Source organism: Elgaria multicarinata, chromosome 10 (genome assembly GCF_023053635.1).
Source record: "Elgaria multicarinata webbii isolate HBS135686 ecotype San Diego chromosome 10, rElgMul1.1.pri, whole genome shotgun sequence".
In the NCBI taxonomy this organism is placed as follows: domain Eukaryota; kingdom Metazoa; phylum Chordata; class Lepidosauria; order Squamata; family Anguidae; genus Elgaria; species Elgaria multicarinata.
In genome coordinates, this window is record NC_086180.1 from 18,439,556 (window position 1) to 18,459,879 (window position 20,324).

The 20,324-nt window shown below is 44.7% G+C and overlaps 1 protein-coding gene across 4 annotated transcripts in view; it reads left to right on the forward strand.

Moving 5' to 3' along the window:
- The window catches only part of AFF1 (ALF transcription elongation factor 1), a 174,605-nt gene that overhangs the window by 6,893 nt on the left and 147,388 nt on the right, over positions 1-20,324 (forward strand). For 3 of the 4 annotated variants that reach the window (XM_063136219.1, XM_063136220.1, XM_063136221.1), the window contains exon 2: positions 2,035-2,097. In XM_063136219.1, coding sequence (XP_062992289.1) covers positions 2,063-2,097 — 35 coding nt within the window. In that variant the 5' untranslated portion in view covers positions 2,035-2,062. Of the gene's footprint in view, positions 1-2,034; positions 2,098-11,963; positions 12,093-20,324 lie in introns of those variants that run through there. The other variant, XM_063136223.1, reaches the window with a different exon arrangement.

The window sequence follows — 20,324 nt, forward strand, 5'->3', positions numbered from 1 at the left end:
ATTTGGGACCTTTTGCATACAAAACAGCTGCCCTACCACTGAGGCACAGACCCTGGCCCCAAATAACTTTCCTTGCAATCCCACTTCTTACATAATTAGATTTTTTTAAGTGCACGATTTTAAAATTTTATTTAGTGAGATAGTTGTATTTTGCAAATGTCACAATGAGTCCCTTTGGGGACTCCAGTTCAAAAAGCAGGGATCCAATCTCATAAATAATTTTTACAAAGCAATGCTGATACCAAACCATACCTTGCATGGCACAACCAGAGACACGGAATAATGGACTCAAGTTAGAGGAAACCAGATGCTGACTGGACATCAGGAAAAACTTCCTGACTGTTAGAGCAGTACGGCAATGGAACCAATCACCATGGGAGGTTGTGGGCTCTCCCGCACTAGAAGCATTCAAGAGGCAGCTGGACAACCATCTGTCAGGGATGCTTTAGGGTGGATTCCTGCATTGAGCAGGGGGTTGGACTCGATGGCCTTATAGGCCCCTTCCAATTCTACTATTCTGTGATTCTACATTTTGCGGCTTCCCTAGCCAGGCTCTTTTGTCTGCACTCTAGAATCATAGAATCGCAGATTTGGAAGGGGTCTACAAGGCCATCGAGTCCAACCCCCTACTTAATGCAGGAATCCACCCTAAAGCGTCCCTGACAGATGGTTGTCCAGGATCGAACCCTTCCTCCCTGGCGCCCCCAATAAAATTTTGCAGCCTTAGCAGTCGCTTGGCTTGCTAGTACAGTTGGGCCAGCCTTTGGAGCCTGTAATCTTCCTGCTCCCAACCTACCGTGATTAGAACTTGTTCCAGTTCATGCTGTTTACTTTTCTCTTTGAACTTTCATAAGTCCCAGCACCAGCCTTCTGCCCCTCCACCACCTCCCCCCTCTTTCTCCTGCAGCTGGAACTCTTTGCATGCCTTTTAGTAGTGAATAATAACAATAGTCTATAGGGGTGTCTCTCCCTCTCTCGAGGAAGCTGCCTCTAATATATATCGGTTTTGTGTTTATAAGTATTTCTAGCAGCGTTACATGTGCAAACCACTTAAAAGAAAGCAAACTTCCTGTGCCTTGCTTTGAAGGAAGCTCTTGGCGTCTTAGAATTCTTATAATCTTGAAGGCTCTGGGACTGCGTGTGTGTGTCAGTGTCAGCCAGGAGAGAGAAGGAAAGACTGTTTTGTGCTGCAAAGCTGAAGAAGGAACATATCTAAAGGTTCCAGTGTTTGTTTTCTTCATTATTTGCTTCTCTGTAATCTCTTTTTCCGCTTCCTTCCCTGGCTTGCTACCAAATTTTATCCTCACAACAACCCTGTGGAGTAGGTTAGTTTGGGAGCTGCTTCCAGGCTTGCAAGTGAAACTTGTGGAAAGCTGTGTTTGTCCGCAAGTTACATTTTTAAAAAATCCAAAAGCAACAGTATCACAATACCTTTACTGGGACCCATCAAAAAAGTCACAATGTAATGAGCAAGCTTTTGAATTCATCCGAACTTTTCCTCAGGGTGGACATGAAGCAAAGATGCAAGGGGAGAAAGAGAAGGGGGAAATGGTTGGGACATGAACAAAATCCCAATTCTACAGTCGTGATAGTTAAAATAGAGTGGAGGGCATGTTGCACAGACCTTTCCCAACCTGATGCCCTCCATATGTGTTGGACTGCAAGTCCCATCTTTCCCAGCTAGCATGGTCGTTAGGAATTATGGGAGTTGTAGTCCAGCACATCTGGAAGGTGTGAGGTTAGGGAAGGGAATATAAATTGCGTCTACGCCTACCCTACTGGGACTTCTTTTTTCAGCTCTTGGATGTGTGTTTTCCTTGCTTAGTGTCCAGCAGAGTTCGCTCACCACGTCTTGACTTTTTAGTCACAAAGGTGCTGTGCTAAGATAGGTGGTATTTTACTGGTGTTTTTGGGAGTAATAAGTTAAATGTTGGAAAAGGGCTTTGCAATTTACAAATGCTATATCGAGTTGATGATTTGCTTCAAAAAGTGATCTCGATAGTTGATGGGTGATTATTATTTCTCCTTTTCCAGATGAGCTGATTTGCGCAGAATTGTCAAGATGGCTTCCACAAATGCAGCAAGTAGCAAAAACGGGTAAGGTTTTAACGCTGGGTGAGGATGATGTGCAGTTCAGAGGCTTTTAGTGAGGAAATGCCATCTTGTTTCATGCTCTTTGCAAGAAACGTTATCGGTGACTTTTTGTGTTGAAATGCAGCAGTTGGAACCCACTTGCAACAGGGTGGAATATTGCAAGAGGTAACTGATTATGGGCCTGTTTGCACATCATGATCAGCCACCATGGCTTAATTTGCCTGCAGGGGCTGTCGCATCGTGCCATGGCTTATTTGAGGGTTTTCTAACCCTCAAACAACCTCTGCTGCCTGGGTTCGCATGACATGGTAAACCAAGTGCATGCGGGTAAATCAAGCCATGGTAGGCTGTTGTGTTGTGCGAACCAAATCAATATGCTTCTCTTCCCTTCAAGTCTTAAAGAGACATTGCTGAAGGCCTCCAAACATTCTGCCTTGCATGGTGGCTCTTGGTAGCAAACTTACATTGGTACAGTTGCTGTAAACCGAAATCTGCCTTACTGCTACTTATACTTTCCATAGAAGAAGTTGGCACAGAGTTTGTCAAATGTAGGTTTCTTCAGAAGGGTCACTTGTGGCACTGTGGCCATTCTGCAGGCAACTTGTAAAATAGCTTAGATTAGCAATTAGCCAGTGGCCCACGGGACGGATCTGCACCCAACCCCCTACCTTGACACCTAGGTCTAGCCCCTGATTTTAATCAAGAAATGCAATTGCATTTTGTACTCCTGTGATCATAAAACGTTTGAGTCACATTTCCAGATCAAAGCAATTTGCATGAAAGCCACAAAAACCATTCCCATTAAAGGGGCATAAGAGTTGCCCCTCTAGTTAAGATGAGGCTCCCCCCACTCCCAAAAAAGGTTCTGCCATTATAACCCTCGAAGTTCTATGGCTTGACACTGGTTGAGCTAATAACTACCTAATGAGGCCCAGAATTCGAAACTGATCTGATAAAAATTACAGCAAGGTAAAAAGTGCTGGAAATTGACACATCCCCCCTTTTTTACATCAATTTATGACATATCATATACTTCTTTCAAATTCCGGGGGAAACTACTGATGTACTTTATTCAGGCGTGTGAATGAAGCATGACTTTCATTGGTTTGGTGACATTCTGATGTGGTTTCAGTTTAGCAGTCAGTGGGAAATGAGCCCACTGTTTTCACTTGTCAGGGAAAAGAGAAGTGTCTTCAATTGGTAAGAAGTGGAGAAATCCCACATTTTACCATCCTGTTTCTGGTGTTGTAAAGACAGAGAAGCTAGGAATTCGCATGGGTCAGTACCAAAAGGAAGCCCTGAAGACAGTCTGTGGTCCAAACACAGGAGGTCCAGAGAAGAGCTTGGTAGTCTGGTATAAAATACAAATCCAGTATCTGGTGCACAGGCACTGTTCCAGCCCTCAGAACGGAAGGCTTTTAAGCCTGAGCCTTCTGAGCCCAGCTGCAGACCTACTCATAAGGAGAGTCTTGCTCACAGATACCCCTTTACTCACAAGGAGTCACTCCTCTGTCTGATGGCCAACTGAACGGTTCTCCCTAGGGCAAGGTGGCTGCTCAGCATCTGCCTCCAGTTCACAGAGAAGGCTCACTGCATCTTGAGGGGAAGGAGGCCCGACTACTGTCTCACCCAGGGCCCCAGCCAGGGTCTTCCCGATCTACCTCAAGGTCATTTGGCTCGGCTAGTTCCAAGTCATCTTCTGAGGAAGATTCCTCCAGAGGGGGCATGACATACGTAACATCCAGAGGGGAGGCATGAATCATGGGTGGGCAGAAGATAGATCTGCAAATTTTTTGGGCGTCAACTCCCAGAAGCCTTTGTCAGCATGGCCAATGTTCAGGAATTTTGGAAGTTGATGTCCAAAACATCTGGAGAACTACTGCCTGCCCACCATTGTATATAATTTGTCTACTTTAGTGTGTGTGTGTGTGAACCTGATTTCCAGTCTCTAATGTGGAAATATACATATTAGTATGTGATACTGTGCCGTACATGTGATTTTTGTAACTGTAAACTCTTCCTGCTTGGTGGTGTGTGCTATCATAATTATGAAAACTGACCATTTGTAATAGGGTTAGACTGGGCAGCAAATTATATTTCTGGCTATCCCAATCACTGTCTGGAAGACAGAGGAGTTCCTGAAAATATAGAAGTTGGCTACCACTGGTTTCAATTTTTGTTGAGCAATCTTGAACAGGAATGCTAAACAGAGTCAGCACTGCTTCACAGAGTTTTGCTGTGCACAATGTTCCCGAATGAACATAAGAGCCATGCTGGATTAGACCAAGGGTCCATCTAGTCCAACAGTGTGCTCACACAGTGGCCCACCAGCTGTCCACGGGAACCTCACAAGCAGGACATGAATGCAACAGCACCCTCCCACCCATATTCCCCACCAACTGGTCTACATAGGCTTACTGCCTCTGTTACTGGATGTAGCATAGAGCCATCAGGATGATTAGCCATTGATAACCTTCTCCTCCAGGAATTAGTCCAACTAAAGCCATCCAAATTGGGGGCCATCACTACATCTTGTAGTAGCAAATTTCCCTAGTTTGACTTTGCGCTGTGTGAAGAAGGAGGGGCTTCGTGCCAGAAAGGAGGAAGGCACACAGCGCTACCATAACACAATGGCATTTCTACAACCAGATCAATGGAGCGGTGCTTCTTGATACAACTTTTGAGTCACCTTCCCAGCTCAGAAGTGCTCAAAGTGACTTCCATAAAGGCCATGAAACTAAGTCGTATACAGTTTCGGTTCATTCTCTTCCAACCCTTAATTTGGTCCTGTTCATGGTACACACTGCTGCAAAAGTAAAAGAAAAGTAGAATTGGGGTGTTAATCAGCTGACACTGTGTTTTAAAGCTGTGTCATCTTGCTCAGCAGTGCCAGGTAGATATTAAGAATAAGACGGAGAATTGTCACAGGACAATTCTGAGAGGGAGGTGAGGAAGTCTTCCAATATGATCATCTGGCTAGTCCAAGATCACTACAATGTGGTACCTCCAGTCGCCAGCTATTCCAGGATTTCAGTTCTGTCTCCATCACTATCTCTTGGCCTCAAAGGGCTAATAAGTGCACTAGCGTCATGTTTGACTCATGAAAGGGCACAAACAATCAGGCTAGTTAATTACTCAGGAGATATGCTAGCAAGTAACTGCTCAAGTCTAGGGAGCTTATCTATGAGTGGTTGTGCGGGGCGATTTTTCACTATTTCAAAAGGACTTGACTTGACCACTTCTCCTTAAATATTCTTTGAAGTGTTTTGTGATTTCGCATACATGATTTTGTTTGTTTACTTTTTTGTTGAATTTGTATTCTGCCTTCCCACCAAACGGTGCTTGAGACAGTTAATTTCCATTGCCTTATATAATTCTCCAAGAGCACACTAAAATACACACATTGACATCTTAAAGCAAAAAAGCAAAAGCAAACCACAACAACCCCCAAAAGCCTCCTCTGGAGCCTAGTTTTTAGTACTATCCAAACATGCCTCTCTTTTTCATCCTGGATCAGATATCGCATCCAAATGAATCTGACAGCTATAGAGAGTCTGAAGAGCAAACTGTGTTCTGCCTGTGGATGCGAATCTTTTTGTTCAGCTGGCACATAAAGCAAGATATTTAACGCTCTTTGCAGCCTGCCTTCTCTCTGGATTGCTCTCAACTCCAACAGGAACACAAAAGCCCCTGCATATGCTAAATCCAACCCTTTGCAAAAGTATGTGGGGCTGGTGGAACACTTAAAAACCAAAGGATGGAGCTGTCCAGAGTGACAGCAGGCTAATGTCTGGCAGCCCCAAATCGAAAGGACGTTATCTCCAGGAGAGTCTCTTTAAAGAAGGGCAATTTGCACAACTTCTAGATTCTTTCTTATAGCTCTTGGCAGGAAATCCTCGCATTTACATTGCAGCCAGCCCAAGTCTGGCTCAACAGGCCAGGCAGACTAAGCAGACCCCTGGGGGAAAAAAAAACTATTCAAGGGGCGTCTGTCATGGCCCAGTTCTGTACACAAATGGAGATTGTGCCCCAGCATTCTCTGAGGCGATGCAGAGTGTTCTGTGGATCTACTTATTTATTTATTACATTTTTATACCGCCCAATAGCCGAAGCTCTCTGGGCTGTTCACAAAAATTAAAACCATCATAAAACAACCAACAGGTTAAAAGCACAAATACAAAATACAGTATGAAAACATTGCACAGAGAGACTCACCCTGCCCACCGAACCTAAAGGTGGCCAAAAAAAGCATAAGCGTTTGTAATACTAACAGTGCATTTCTAAGCAAGCTTACTAGAGATTAACCCCAGTGGCTCTTTTATTGCCCTAAAAACTTCAGGGATAGTTGTGTAGCAGTGAAACAGACCAGAAAGAGACTAGCTAGCTATAATGTTCACATTTAAGCTTCAGCTTCTTTTAAAGAAAAAAAAAATCTATATCCTGCCTGCCTTCTGAGGAGTTTAAGGTGTTGTGAGTGGGGAGGAGGATAATTAACAACTACCATGGCCCAAATGACCTACTGGCTCAGTTCAGACAACACAATAACCACCGGTGGTTTTAGTTGTCAACTGTCAGTTGAATGGTTAATGGTTGGTATTTGTGTTGTTTGTTGGGCAAAAGCCACCCCACCGTTGACTTTCTTGTAAAACAAAAAGCAAACCACTGGAGAAGCACAACTGGCTGCAGAGTTAGCTGGTCACACAACCACTGGATATTGTGTTGTCTGAACTGAGCCAGTGGACTTTGCAACCTGTTGAGTGGACTTTTCCACCTGGCTACAGAGTTCCCAGGCAAGAGTGGCCAAAACTGTGCTAGGTTCTCTGCAGAGGCTGCTGGGATGGCACTGGGAGGACTGAGGGAGGAGGGAGGGTAGGGAGAGGGGTGGGGGCTGTGTCAAGTCAAATGCCAGGTTGACTATGAATCCACTCAGTGTGAGCCTAAACCACCCACAGTTGTGTAGGAACATGTTATGAGGGGAGTACCTGCAAAAAACCCAACTGTGAGTTGACTACTCCACCCACCATTGACTAATGTGTGGTCCGAATGCAGCCAGGTGAGTGGGGGATTTGAACCTGGCTGCCGCCAGTCCTCGTCCAGCATTCTGACTGCTACACTATAGTGTCTTTCATTGAAGAACGGCCTTCACTGGACCTTACAAACCTTTCCCCTGTTTTTTGTTGTGGTTTTTTTTTTGGGGGGGCATAGCCTATCCTTCCCTAAGCTGGTGCCCTCCAGAGGTGCTGAACTGCAACTGGTAGCTCGAAATTTTGGTTGTAGCCTGACCACATCTGTAGGGCAGCAGGTTGGGGGAAACTGTTGTAAGAACATAAGAGCCATGCAAGGGTCCATCTGGTCCAGCATTCTGCTCACACAGTCGCCAAACAGCTGCCCACAAGCAAGTCACAGGTGCAACAGCACCCTCCTGCCCATGTTCCCCAGCAACTGGTATACCTAGGCATATGTCTTCTGATACTGGAAGTGGCATATAGCCATCATTTCTATTAGCCACTGATAGCCCTATCCCCCACGAATTCGTCTAATCCTCTTTTAAAGCAATCTAAATTGATGCCCATCAATATATCTTGTGGTAAAAAAAATTCCACAGTTTAACTATGCACTAAGTACTTCCTTTTATCTGTCCTGAATCTCCAACCAATCAGCTTAATGGGATGACCCTGTGTTCTAGTATTATGAGAGGGAGAAAAAAATGTCCCTTACCCACTTTTTCCATACCATGCATAATTTTGTACATCTTATCATATACCTCCCTGTACTCGCCTTTTATTATTATTTTTAAAGCTAAACTGTCCCAGATGTTGTAACCTTCCCTCATAGGGGAGTTGCTCCATCCTCTTGATCACTTTAGCTGACATTTTCTGCCCTCTTCCCAACTCTACAGTATCCTTTTAAAGGTGCAGCGATCAGAACTGTGCACGGTGATCCCAGTGTGGTCGCTTCATAGATTTGTAGAGGGGTATAGATGGAATTCTTGTAAGCAGCTACCGATTAATCCAAAGCTTAGGATGTCTTACAAATGAGGCTGTTCAGTTTGCCTTTTCTCTGCAGTGGTGATGAGTGAAGGTGTGTGTGTTAATAATTTGGTATGGGCTAATGACCCATATATGAATGGATTCAGGGAGTAGGGGGTGAGGGAGGGGCTGGATATTTTTAGGATGCTCATTGGAAAAACACTCTGCACCATTATTGAGGTGATGGGTAAAAGGGCACATCTGCAATCCCCACTGGGAAACTGGTTATTTTGGCTGTGCAGTACAGTAGAGAGATTGTGGAGCACTAGCCATTGAAACTTCCCTCAATGGGACAATTCATGGACTGGGGCCAGAGGTCTGTTTGCAAATGAAAAGCCCATAGCTAGCATGCTTGAAGTACTTGGACTCACAATAGGCAGCTGACCCCTTTCACCTCCCACTGCAAAGGAATCTCTATTGGACGTAAATGGAAGCTGTTAAGACACATCACGTTAATTAATGGGCCTTCCCTCCGCTTTGTTGAAGACCTGCTTCCCCACTCACTGCTGAGATCAGATGCATGTCCAATACTGTGTTAGTTATCAGGGTGTTGTGTGTATTTTAGCAACATGAGCTGCAAAAGCTCCCGCGTAAAAATGTCTATATATGAAAGAGTTCAGGTTTATTTGGATGGGAAAGGAAGTAAGGGAGAGTTCACAAAGAATGGGCTTTATGTTGCAGTTCAATAATTTTCTTGTGTTCCACGGGTTGCGAGAGGTCTTGGTTTTGCTGGTTTGCCTTGCAGTTGCCTTACTTAAGTGTAATGTGGATGGCGGAGGTTTGCAATTGTGTGTGTGTGTGTGTGTGTGTGTGAGAGAGAGAGAGAGAGAGAGAGAGAGAGAGAGAGAGAGAGCTACTTATATCTTTGTTTTACACTGTCAACACTTGTTAACACTTTTGATTATCTGCTGTTCCATTTGGTCCCTGCTGCCAACCCAACAACTCCTTTACCAGATAAAAACAAACATGCAAAAAGTTCTGTTTCCTGCATGTCATTTGAGCTTTACTGCACCTCCATGCAGCTGGAAGCAGTGCTGCCCCCACCCAGCCACTATGAAATGGGGGAAAAGACCAGCTATTCTGGGCTGATCTCTTATTTGATATAGGCCCTGTTCAGAAGACACCTTAAAAGACAGCTTTAGCTACAGTGAATAAGGCAAAAAGCCTTATTCACTGTAGTTAAAGCCGTGGTTTTAGGTGTCTTCTGAATAGTACCATGGTGGGCTATCCAACTTCTCTTTTTTGCACTGATGCTTTCTTCCAAATCCTTCTCCCTTTGAATGGCTTCTGCAAAATTAATTCCAGAAAAGGTGCTGTAAAAAAAAAAGCCACTTGTGGGGAAATGTCTGAATGTGTACAAAATCCCTTTAACTTCTTCACCAGCTAGGCACAGATCCCTTTCAAAATTCTGTTCTAAAGAAGGCTTTGCAAGCCACACCTTATTTGCCAAGGAGGAGTTAAATGGCTCTTAACTTTCTCCTACTGCCCATTTATAAAATCTCACAACCTGCTTAGAATTTGCAACACATCAACATTTTCATTGTACTGCTCTCTGTTATTTGTACATATAGGCAAGGTGATGTATACTTCACATTAAAAAATTTCTAAGCCAAACATACTGTCAAAGTAATCATAACAACTGTGCTAAAAAAAGGTGAATTCTTCAACCAGTATAAGCTATGCAAATTGAACAAATTTGCACAATTACTTTTAGGGTGCAATCCTATGTATTTTAGGGGGGAAATCACAGAACACTCAGCATTCTCCAGATAGTATGGCTCGCAGGGGATGCTGGGAGTTGTAGGACTTATTTCTGTCTAAACATGCTTGGGATTGCACCCTTAATTGTATAGATATGCATTTTTATTTTTATTTTAAAAATGATTTTATATAATTTAATATTGATAGTCCTGGGGAGAAATTAGAAGCTATGGTGGGCATTGATACCTTGGCCCTAAGTACTGGAAATCTTGTTCATCCACCACTTCTGCCTCCTGAAATTTCAGCAAGCATTACGCATGCAGTTCAAACGTATCTTTGCATCCCAAAAGTCTAGAAATGTACAGCGTGGATAAGACTCTGCACATAGCTACCGTTTTGTAATATGGCCAATGAGCACACATTCAGCAATAACTTCTGGAGAACTAATTTTTCTTTCTTTTTTGTAAACTGGGGTAAAGGCCTAAAGTCAACTGTGAATGCTTTTCTTTTTATTGCAAAGAAACCAGGCTACGTGCATATGCTGGTCATAACGGATTGCACTGCACATGTATTTCCTTATTCCACCTTCCTTTAATTTTTGCAACAACTCTGTGAGGTAGGTTAAGCTGAGACTGGTCCAAGGTAACCCAGTGAGCCTCATGACTACCTGGTGGAATTAGAAGAATTAGGCCTGCAACCTAGTTAAATAAATTTTAATTTATCAATCATATGAGTTTTAGTCATTCAATCTATTGATTTAAATTCACATATTTCATATGGGTAAAACTATTTTATTTGAAGCAAGGAGCAGATTTTATTTTTACGATTATGCACACCTGTTGTAGCAAACATGATCCTATTAGACACATACCTGTGGGAGACAAAAAAGTATGTCTGACACAAGAATACCTCTTTTAGGATGATGCCTTACCTGAAGGCTGTGCTTGAATTTTGCAAATTTTTATAAGCATTTGTATTAAAATATGACTTAAAAAATATATCCGGTTGCCCAGTAAACGAGAGGCATCCTTTTAGGACATCAAAGGAGTTTTAATCGACCAGTCAACTGCAGTCCTAAAAGTAAGATTTTTCAATACTGGGGGGAAATTTTGAATCACCTCTGTGCCCTGCTTGGGCTGTCCCCTGTTGGAACAAAACACTGATTTAGTTGGACCTTGACCTGATCTAGCAAGGCAGTTCCTTTTGAGAGCACTGCTCCCCTCCCTGCTTGTCGGGTTGCAATAACAGCTGAGCGATACTTCGTGTGTCCCCAACCCCTCCCCTCGGCCCTCATTCTTCTGCCGCAAAAGTTTCCAGTGTCTTTCTGCCGGCTGCCGCCTCTTTTATTGGCGCGCCCCGTTCCCCTGTCTCTGTTCCTAGGGACGGACCTCCTCGCATGGATGCATACGCGCATGCCAGCAATACGGGGAACTCCGTGTCCCGGCTGGTGCGTGTTTGTACATTGTGAAGGCTTTTGGCACTGGCCTCCTCCTCCTCCTCTCCTCCTCCTCTCCTAAACCGGCGAGGCGGGGCGTCTGTCTGGGAAGCGGCCTTTCCCGCTGTGATAGGTTCGCCTCGCCGGGCTTGTGCCTTTTTTCTTAGCCAATCCCTCCCGTGTTCTCGCCCTTGACAGAATAACATGTCCATTTAAGGAGGCGGGTTGTACCATGCAAACTTTAATTTGAGGGGACCCCTCCCCAAAAACTAAATTATTATGGGGAGGGGGGCTTTTGTTGAGAGTTAGGTGCGGGTTTTAAGGGGGTTAGCCAGAAAGACAGGGCGCCATGGCGATTCCCTTTTGAGCTGCGGGGCTGGCGCGCGCTTCCCACGCTCGCCTTTGAAGGGCAGGCGGAAGCCACGAGAGCCCGACCGACCGACGTATAGCCCGGACTTGGCTAATTACCTGTGGAGTTGCAGAGCGGCCTCTCCCCCCCCCCTCCTTTTCCCTTCCCCTCCTGGCTTGCAATGCATCTTTCCGGACTGGAGGAGGCCCTCGGGTGCCCGGATGTCTTATCCAAATTAGTGCAGGGCTGAACTAGGAAAGGCAAAGCGGCTTCTCTCAGGAAGCCGCCTGGGTGGTGGGGAGGAAGGCAGGGGGAGAGGGGGGGGGCGCATCCTGAGCAGGCGGGGAGTGGGGCCGTGCGGGCAAAGGCGCATCGGCAAATGGACGGGGAGGTTTTGGGCGGTGGGGGCGCAGGGAAAGGCCAAGCCTGCTGATGGACAGGAGACGTTTGGCTCGCTAAACTTAACTATGGCTGCCCAGTCAAGGTAAGGATTCCGAACAAAACAAAGGGAAATCTTGATTTTTAAAATAAATACTTGTTTCCCCGCCTCCTTCTCTTTTCCACCTTGTGTGTGCTGTCGTGTGTGTGTGTGTGTGTGTGTGTGTGTGAGATTCTCCCATTGCTGCCTGTTTTAAAACTGCTCTCCTGTTTGTCAAACTTTTGCTGTTCAGTTTTCTGAATCGGGTTTTAAATGTATTTGGATCTAAAACGAAAAGCTCTCCCATTGTTAAAAAGAAGAAGGGGAGTTCGTTTTTTCTAACTTCTCTGCCCACCCCGCCCTCAAAATAGGGATACCTCCGCCTTCTTTAAATATAATAAGACATAAAAATAAAACCTTAGGAGAATTGCAGTTGAAAATTCCTGTTTCTAGGAGCTGGTGGTTGAACTCTTCTTGCAGTACTTTCTTCTGCTCTTTATGTTCTAATGCTAACACAATGGATCATGTATGTGTGTAGTAGGATTTTGTGTGTTTTCGCATTCCTCTGGATTGTATACCAACCTTCTAAAATGATAGCTAGATGGATGTGTGTGTAATCTGCTGAGTCTATGGCAGGGCTCTGGAAAACACTCTGGGGGTGCTCTGAAGGGGAGACTGAGTGAAAGTGGGTAATTATCTCTAGTTACTGTCAAATTAGGGGACTGGAGATGAATCCAGGTATACATCTTATAAATGGTTTCTCTTAATCACATTGGATTGCTCCTTGAGGGAGGCCTTTTCATTAGCAATGTTGCTGCCCTCTGCTCCTCTCCTTAAGAATATAAAAAGGGGTTATTTGACAGACCCCCAGAGCTAAATGTGGGTTATTTGCCTCACTTTATTTAAAGGAGCTTGGTGATCATTTGGGCCTCCTTTCCACCCTTCATATTTACAGCCGCCAGCCTCCCCCTCTTAACTCCCCCCCCCAACCTCAAAAAAATCCAGCCAGTCTATTTCAAGATGAAGTCTGGCAGGGCTAATAGTCATGTAGATTCCTGTATTCTCCAGTTGGAAACCAGGAACTGGTGATATGGACAGTGGCATCTTGGGTAAAAAATGTCTGGTCACCCCTGTTTGGATTTGGTTAATAAATGGTTGCTGTACTCTTGTTCGGGATAAGTGCAACTTTCTTTGTGTACCGAAGGATGATATATGATGGAGAAAATATTGGTAATAAAGCCAAGTAGGGATGGATATCTTGGGAGGTTAAGTTTAGTTGGCCATGCCATCGTTTTGTAAGTAACAAAGCTCCATTTCTGTGTTCGTCCTAAGCGTATGCTTATAACTTACGTTTAGGTTATAATTTGCTGGCCATCTTTCTTCATCTTCTAGAATGCTCTGCAGTTCATAAAAGTGCCGACCTTAACTTTTGCCTTTAAGCATACGCTGCACAGTGTGGGTTTGGAGAGTTTGGGGATACGGTGGAGAACAACAGAGAATCCCAGCTAGCTTTATTTGTGTCATTATAGGAGGTAACACAATAGCACTTGGCCCTGATTTGTACCTGTGTGTTATTGGAGGGGCAGCAGTATGTGCCATTTCTCCTTTGCAAATAAATTCTGTTCTTTGTGGAGAAAGAAAATGTTTTTCCGTGTGGCAATTAAGAACAAAACGAAAACACACACCCGGCAAGGAGGAGAATATTATGGATCTGCAGGCGTATATTTTCAGTGGTGTTTATTAAGAACAGTCAAATACACAAAATCTTGACAGCAGCCCCTTTGTGGCGGTACAGATTGTCCAGTGACAGGTATCCAGGAGCCAAATTGCTTTGTGAGTAGGAGAGGCCATTTATGTAATTCAGGCCAGACTCTTCCTTCTCTTTTCCCTGCAGGTGATGGGGGAAGGAGAGCTTGGCAGCAGAGCTGGGAGGGGGGCAGAGAGAGACAGAGACAGAGACAGAGAAGCATGGGGTCACACTGATCCTTACCTAGAGGAAAAACTACCAATCTGATGCATTCTAGTAAAGAAATAACTATGTACTTTGCGTGCTGCCTGTTTTTCCCCATGAGCATCATAAATAACATTGACTTCATTCAGCGAAGTTGATCTGTATATGGATATCATATGCAGATTCCCTTGTAGGATTGGGTTCTGTGTGCAGCCTCATTCATAGGGTTAATTGTGACCTTGCCAAGCATTTGTTTTGAGGCACCCAACATTACCTTCCCCCAAAGAGGCACTGTCTAATCTGACTTAAAGATTAGGTAATCATACCTACCCATTGACCTCAATGGGACTCATGGCTGAGTAAATGTGCATAAGATTGCACTGCTATTCTGTGCATACTTACCTGGGAGTAACTCCTGTTGCATCTCATGCGATTTGCTTCCGAGTAAATGTGTGCATAGTTACCTATGTAAGCAGCTCTCTGCTGTTCTCATGATGCTGTGAATGTTGGGATCCATATATTTATGTTGATCAGAACGCATTTCAGGCAGCCTCGCACATTAAATGAACCCACAAAATCTACTTGATCACAAAGAATACACGTGCCTGCATGGCCATGTGTACCTATAACAGTCGATGGTGGTACACTGATGGTGTAGTGGGGAAACACCATCAGCTTACTTCAGCCTGGTTTACATGTACAACCTAACAAGGTGGTGGGCTGTAGGTTGTAGTGTTCCAGACTGCAGATGGGGGATGAGATAGTTTTACATGTTCCCTATCAGTGGAAAACTAGCACTCTAAGGAGGAAGCAATAACTCAGCTGGGTTCAGGTTCAGCCACCAATATTGAATGGGCCCTCGGCATGGTTTCACCATCAGGCTTAGGCCTCCAACTGGCATTGCTGCTTTCTCCACTTGCCCCCCCCCCCCCGTGGCCCTGCATCCCCCAATTTCTCAGCCCCTTTCCTCAGACTTGCTCAGTGGCATTTCTAGGATGGTTGCCGAGCGGCCTCTCTGCTTCAAGTCAGCACCAGGAGGCCACCATGTGACATTTCCCACAATGCAATTCCCAACATGGATGTCAGGCGGTGCATTTTTGTAGATATAATATAGTGGCCACCATGCCCAAGCGCTGCCTCCAGCACATTTGGGGAGAGGGAAGTGACTAGTGACTTTGGGGCTGCAGTGGTCATGGGTGCCGGTGGCAAGGCACTGTGCAGAAGGCTCTCTTGAGTCTTGCACCAGCCTTGATCCCAGCTCTCTAATTGCTTTCTCCCTATTGTGCTAGTTTTCTACTTACACGATTTTTTAAAAAGAAAATACAGGAGCACTTAAACATATATATGACATCCTCTATCTGTAGTGGTAAAATCCACACTTTTACCACCTCATTATGCCTACCATTTTACAAAAGTTCCCCTCCTGGTCACAAGTCACTCTCTACAAAAGCCTGCTTTCAAAAATGATATTGGGGGCAGGGGGGTAAAACAGGCAATACTTTAAATTTGTGTGTAGCAGCTACATTCCCCCTCCTTCATTTTTACTCTAGAGTAGTTGCAGGGGAACTAAGCCCGATTGGAACCTTAGTGTGTGGGGCTTTTAAGATCTGGATTAGTCACTGTGTCTGCAATTAGTAGTTAGATTAACTGTAGGTTGTTTAACCTAAGATCAACCTATAGTGTCCAGGTTTGGACATCATGTAGCAACCCCCAACAGGTCATTGAAGGTTGAGCATTCAAAAAGGCTGTGGAGTGTGCCTGGCACATGCCACAGCAAATTGTTGGTAAATTAACCCAGGATTTCCCACCAATATGTTTGCATGGGACTATATTGTTCTTATAATGGTGTATATTCTGAGCTGTTGTTGTTTTCTTAATCCTCACCTTCATTACTTTGGTGATAGCTGAATAAAATTAATCAGTGTCCAAAAGTCTTAGAAATCTGGGTTCCAATAGATAGCAACTGAGAAATACTTGGTATTAAAATAGAAATATTGATATTTAAAGTGATTCTGGTAAAGGGAGAGGGTCACAGTTTGCAATGTGATGGGCATTATTTCCCAAAAGTAATATCCCAACCCATCTTAGCCCCAAACTCTCTTTTTTTAATCACAGGTGAAACATTTTCATGCCTAAAAGCATAATTTAGAAGTATCATTTTCTGTTCATTTGCAAGGCATCATAAAAACAAATAATTTATGCTATCCACTGAAGATGATGTGAATGCAAATGGTGAAGAAAATGTTAAGCTGAATTGAGTATCTTTAAATTATTTGCAATGGCTAGAAAATTTCCAGAAAGCTGAATCAGTTGTGTTCCCCCCTCTTTTTTTTTTTTTAAAATGGAGCGAAGTTGTGCCTGTTACTCACCGTCCTCCTATGTCAGTGCTTGGGGGAAACTCCAGTATTGGTGCAAAAGCAGGAGTTGTAGCTCTGACACTAGCACACTTCATGAGAGCAGAGTTCAAAGCAGGCCTGAACTGGAATGGGCATGTGTGAGTCTTTCAAGAAACCCTTCGCCCTAGGTTTGCCTTCGGCCCTTAGCCCTGGTGCAATGCCGCATTAGGAATTTATAGTTATAAGAGGACAATAAAAGTGTGTGTCCCTGTCTTCCTTACTTTCCACAAGTATTAGTTAACCTTCTACCAAGTTTCCATGGCAACTTAAAACAAGGGTGGGGAATGCACAATTAAAATTCCATACAAAGGCATCTTTTTCAAGGAAATGGAGCGTGGCTGGATAGCTCTGCCACACTGGGTATGTTGTAAACACTTAAGCGATTCAACAATTATTCACTCTCTTTCTCCCCACTCCCCCACAAGGAACTCTGGGAACAGTAGTTGTGAGATGGGGGCAAGCGCTAGTGATCTCTCATAGAGCATGCTCAGCACAGTTGCCAAACTACAGCACAGTTGCCAAACTACAGTTCCCAGGTTTCCTTGATAATCATACCTGTACACTTCACTCAACATTTGAGGTCCTCCTCAAGGTGCCTACTCTGATGGAGGCTTAGAAAACAGCAACAGGGGAGAGGGCCTTATCATAGAATCATAGAATCATAGAATAGCAGAGTTGGAAGGGGCCTACAAGGCCATCGAGTCCAACCCCCTGCTCAATGCAGGAATCCACCCTAAAGCATCCCTGACAGATGGTTGTCCAGCTGCCTCTTGAATGCCTCTAGTGTGGGAGAGCCCACAACCTCCCTAGGTAGCTGATTCCATTGTCGCACTGCTCTAACAGTCAGGAAGTTTTTCCTGATGTCCAGCCGGAATCTGGCTTCCTTTAACTTGAGCCCGTTATTCCGTGTCCTTCTCAGTGGTGGCCCCCAATTATGGAATGATCTCCCCAATGAGGCCTGCCTGGCACCAACATTGCTATCTTTTTAGTTCCAGGTTAAGACTTCTCTTTCCCAAGACATTTAGCACCACGTGATGATCTGTCCCAGATTTATTTTTGCGGTTTGGTTGATTGCTCCAATTTGTTTTTAGATGTGGTGATGATGATGATGATGATATAAGGCTGCTATATATTTATAGTAGAGGTATGTCTCCTTTTGTTGGCCACAGTGCAAACCTTTAATCAGAATAACACCACTGTAATTGGGATGCTTAGAGAATCCTTCCCCACCCTCCAGATATGTTGGACTTCAGTTCCCAGCATCCCCAGCCAACATGGCCAATGACAGGGAGTTGCAGTCGAACATTTCTGGAGAGCACTAGGGAAAGCTGACTTAGAGCTTAACTTGATCCACAGATGCATCACCTTTACTTTCAGATGCAGTTCTCAGTGCCTAGAGCATGTGTAATGGAGAGGATGCCTTTGTGCTTGCACAGAGTGCTTTTCTCTTGAATAACCACAACCCCTTCCCCTCAATTTGAAGTTTGTAAGAAATGTTCCCAGGTCTGATGGGTCAACTTGCAAGTGTAGGCATGAACCTTGGTGTGGAGCTGTGGCTGTTGATCACTGCAAAATTTCCCAATTCAAAGATTGGTGTGTTGCTTTCCTTCGCCCCCCCACCCCCTTTTCTTCAACCCTTTGGGCCAAGCAGACGATGCAAATAACCTCTAAAATGAAAAACTGCTGTTCTTGCTTAAGTTGAGGAGAGTTCCAGGACCAAGTCAGCAGCACCTTGGCAGATCAATTCCGCTGAGGATGTTTGTGGTAGTTGCTGAGTTCAGGTCATTGAGCCGCGCTGCAATTTTTTTTTTTTAGAATGGATCAAAAGAATGGATCAGAAGTGGGCAGAGTTCAGCTAGCCGGCCATGTGCAATAGCTGTGTGCAGCAAGAACCACCTCCCACTGGGATATCTCATGTTAGATGATCACTGGCCATATTGCCAGGGTACTCTCCTCTTGCAAAAAGCTGGATGGCCCAGTTTTCTCATCCAATAAACTTTGGTCTTGTGGGGTTATTTCCCCCTGCCCACTCGATTTCTTAGTCCCCTTCATGTGCAGTCCTGTGAGAGCTTCTGGGTGTTGGTCTGGGCGCTGTGAGTGTTGGACACAACCACCTGGGCAGGGCCAGTTGTGTCGCCAAGTGGCTCATGGTTGGTCACCTATTAAAGAGGGTGTTGCGGTCATCAGCCAAGTGATATTTATTTTAGAATACTTTTATTCCATTTCTCAGATGAAAAGTTATCCAGAGCAGCTTACAAATAATCAGTAGAAAACGACACTCACTACCTACAGGTTTACCATCTAAAAAGTTGTGACAAACAAGGAAAAAAGAATGGGGAGGGATGAGGAAAAAATCAATTAGTTCTTTCAGTGGGGCTGGTGGAATGGCATTCATTTGACTCCTAATATTGGGAATAAGTTGTTTCTCTTTTATTTTATGCTGCTTCAAAAGATTAATACTAACGAGCCATGTCAAAACTTTCCCATGGGTTCATTCCTTTAGCCTGTGGCCACTTTTTCCAGAGCGTAGTGTTGTCATATTGTATGGTTTGCACATTCTGGAACGTGGATGGGAAACATGGATCAGCAAGTAAGAGGGGCATGGGGAGGACACTGCTGAGTGATTCAGTCCTGTTCACTTCCGATGCGTGTCCTGCTTACTTGTTAGTGACGTGCTTATACTCATTTCTGAGTAGACATGCAGGATCCTCCTATTTGGGATGCTGTTTGAAACTGTTGCTGAGCAATTCAGCCCTGTTTACGTCTGGGTAGACATGCAGAAGCCAAATCTTGCTTGCTTCTGAGTAGGCTTTAAATCGGTAATCACATTTTGGCTATGCCCACAGATGGAAGGTGGCCCTTGAGACTTTTCCCAGATTGGAAATCTGCCAACCTGGGAATGGTTCCCCGCCTTGTCTTCTAGAACATGCATAGAACACAGAAAGCTGCCTTAGAACTCACACTTATCCAGTTAACCCAGTATTGTCCACACTGATTGGCACCAGTGCTCCAGTCAGTTGCCTTTGAGTCACTGAAGCGGGTAACAGCTTGGAGAAGATGATGGCCTTCCACTGCAGCTTCTGGTAATGCAGGCAGAAATACTATGGCGTGGAGTCTTCTGTTTGTGTGCTATTTCATTTCACTTTAGTTGTGTCTGCACATTGCCTTTCAAGTATCGCTAGGGTTTTATTTAATAGACTACTGTCTCCAGCTGAGAACATTTTGCTTAACCGGTTTTGCGGTGAGAACTGGGCTGGGTAGACGTTGCATTGCTTGGGTTCCTCCAGTATGCCCACCCCCTAAGAGCCTTGGGACTCACTACAAAAATTAGATTATGACCCAAAAATTGTAGGTAGCCATATAGGTCCATGCGGGGAGGGGCACCCACCCACCCCAAATTAACATGGTAATAGGGTTATTGTCATCATCCTGGTGTAAGTTTTTGGACTACTGCAGTGATTTCACTGTCATAGCCTAAGCCTGGTGTTGACTACTCACTCCCAGCCCCCAGGCCTTAATTGTGGTTCCTAAGGAGCCATCAGTCCCACCACTGAATCCCCACTCCCCAGCCCCAACTTCCCAACAGTTGTAATATTGTAGATGTAGCCACTGCCACCACATCCGCCAGAACAGATTGCAAGTCTTCTGTCTTCCAGCGATGCTGATGCAGGTTGCTCTTCCGTTACTGGTAGCAGCAGTGAAAAATGAGTGACCTCTGTCAGGATTGCAAGCAGTGAGGAAGGAGGGATCACTTATGTGTTCATGTACAGCCCCTGATCCCCCCACCCCCGTCAGCTTCACTTGTGACCCTTGTGCACTCCTGGCCTAGGCCTAAGACAGGTAACTTCTCAATTTTGTTAGCTTTAGAGAGGACTTTCCACATTGAGGTCTACTATGCAACCTCTCCGTGGGGTACACCAGGGTACACACATGGTTGACTGAGAGGGTTGT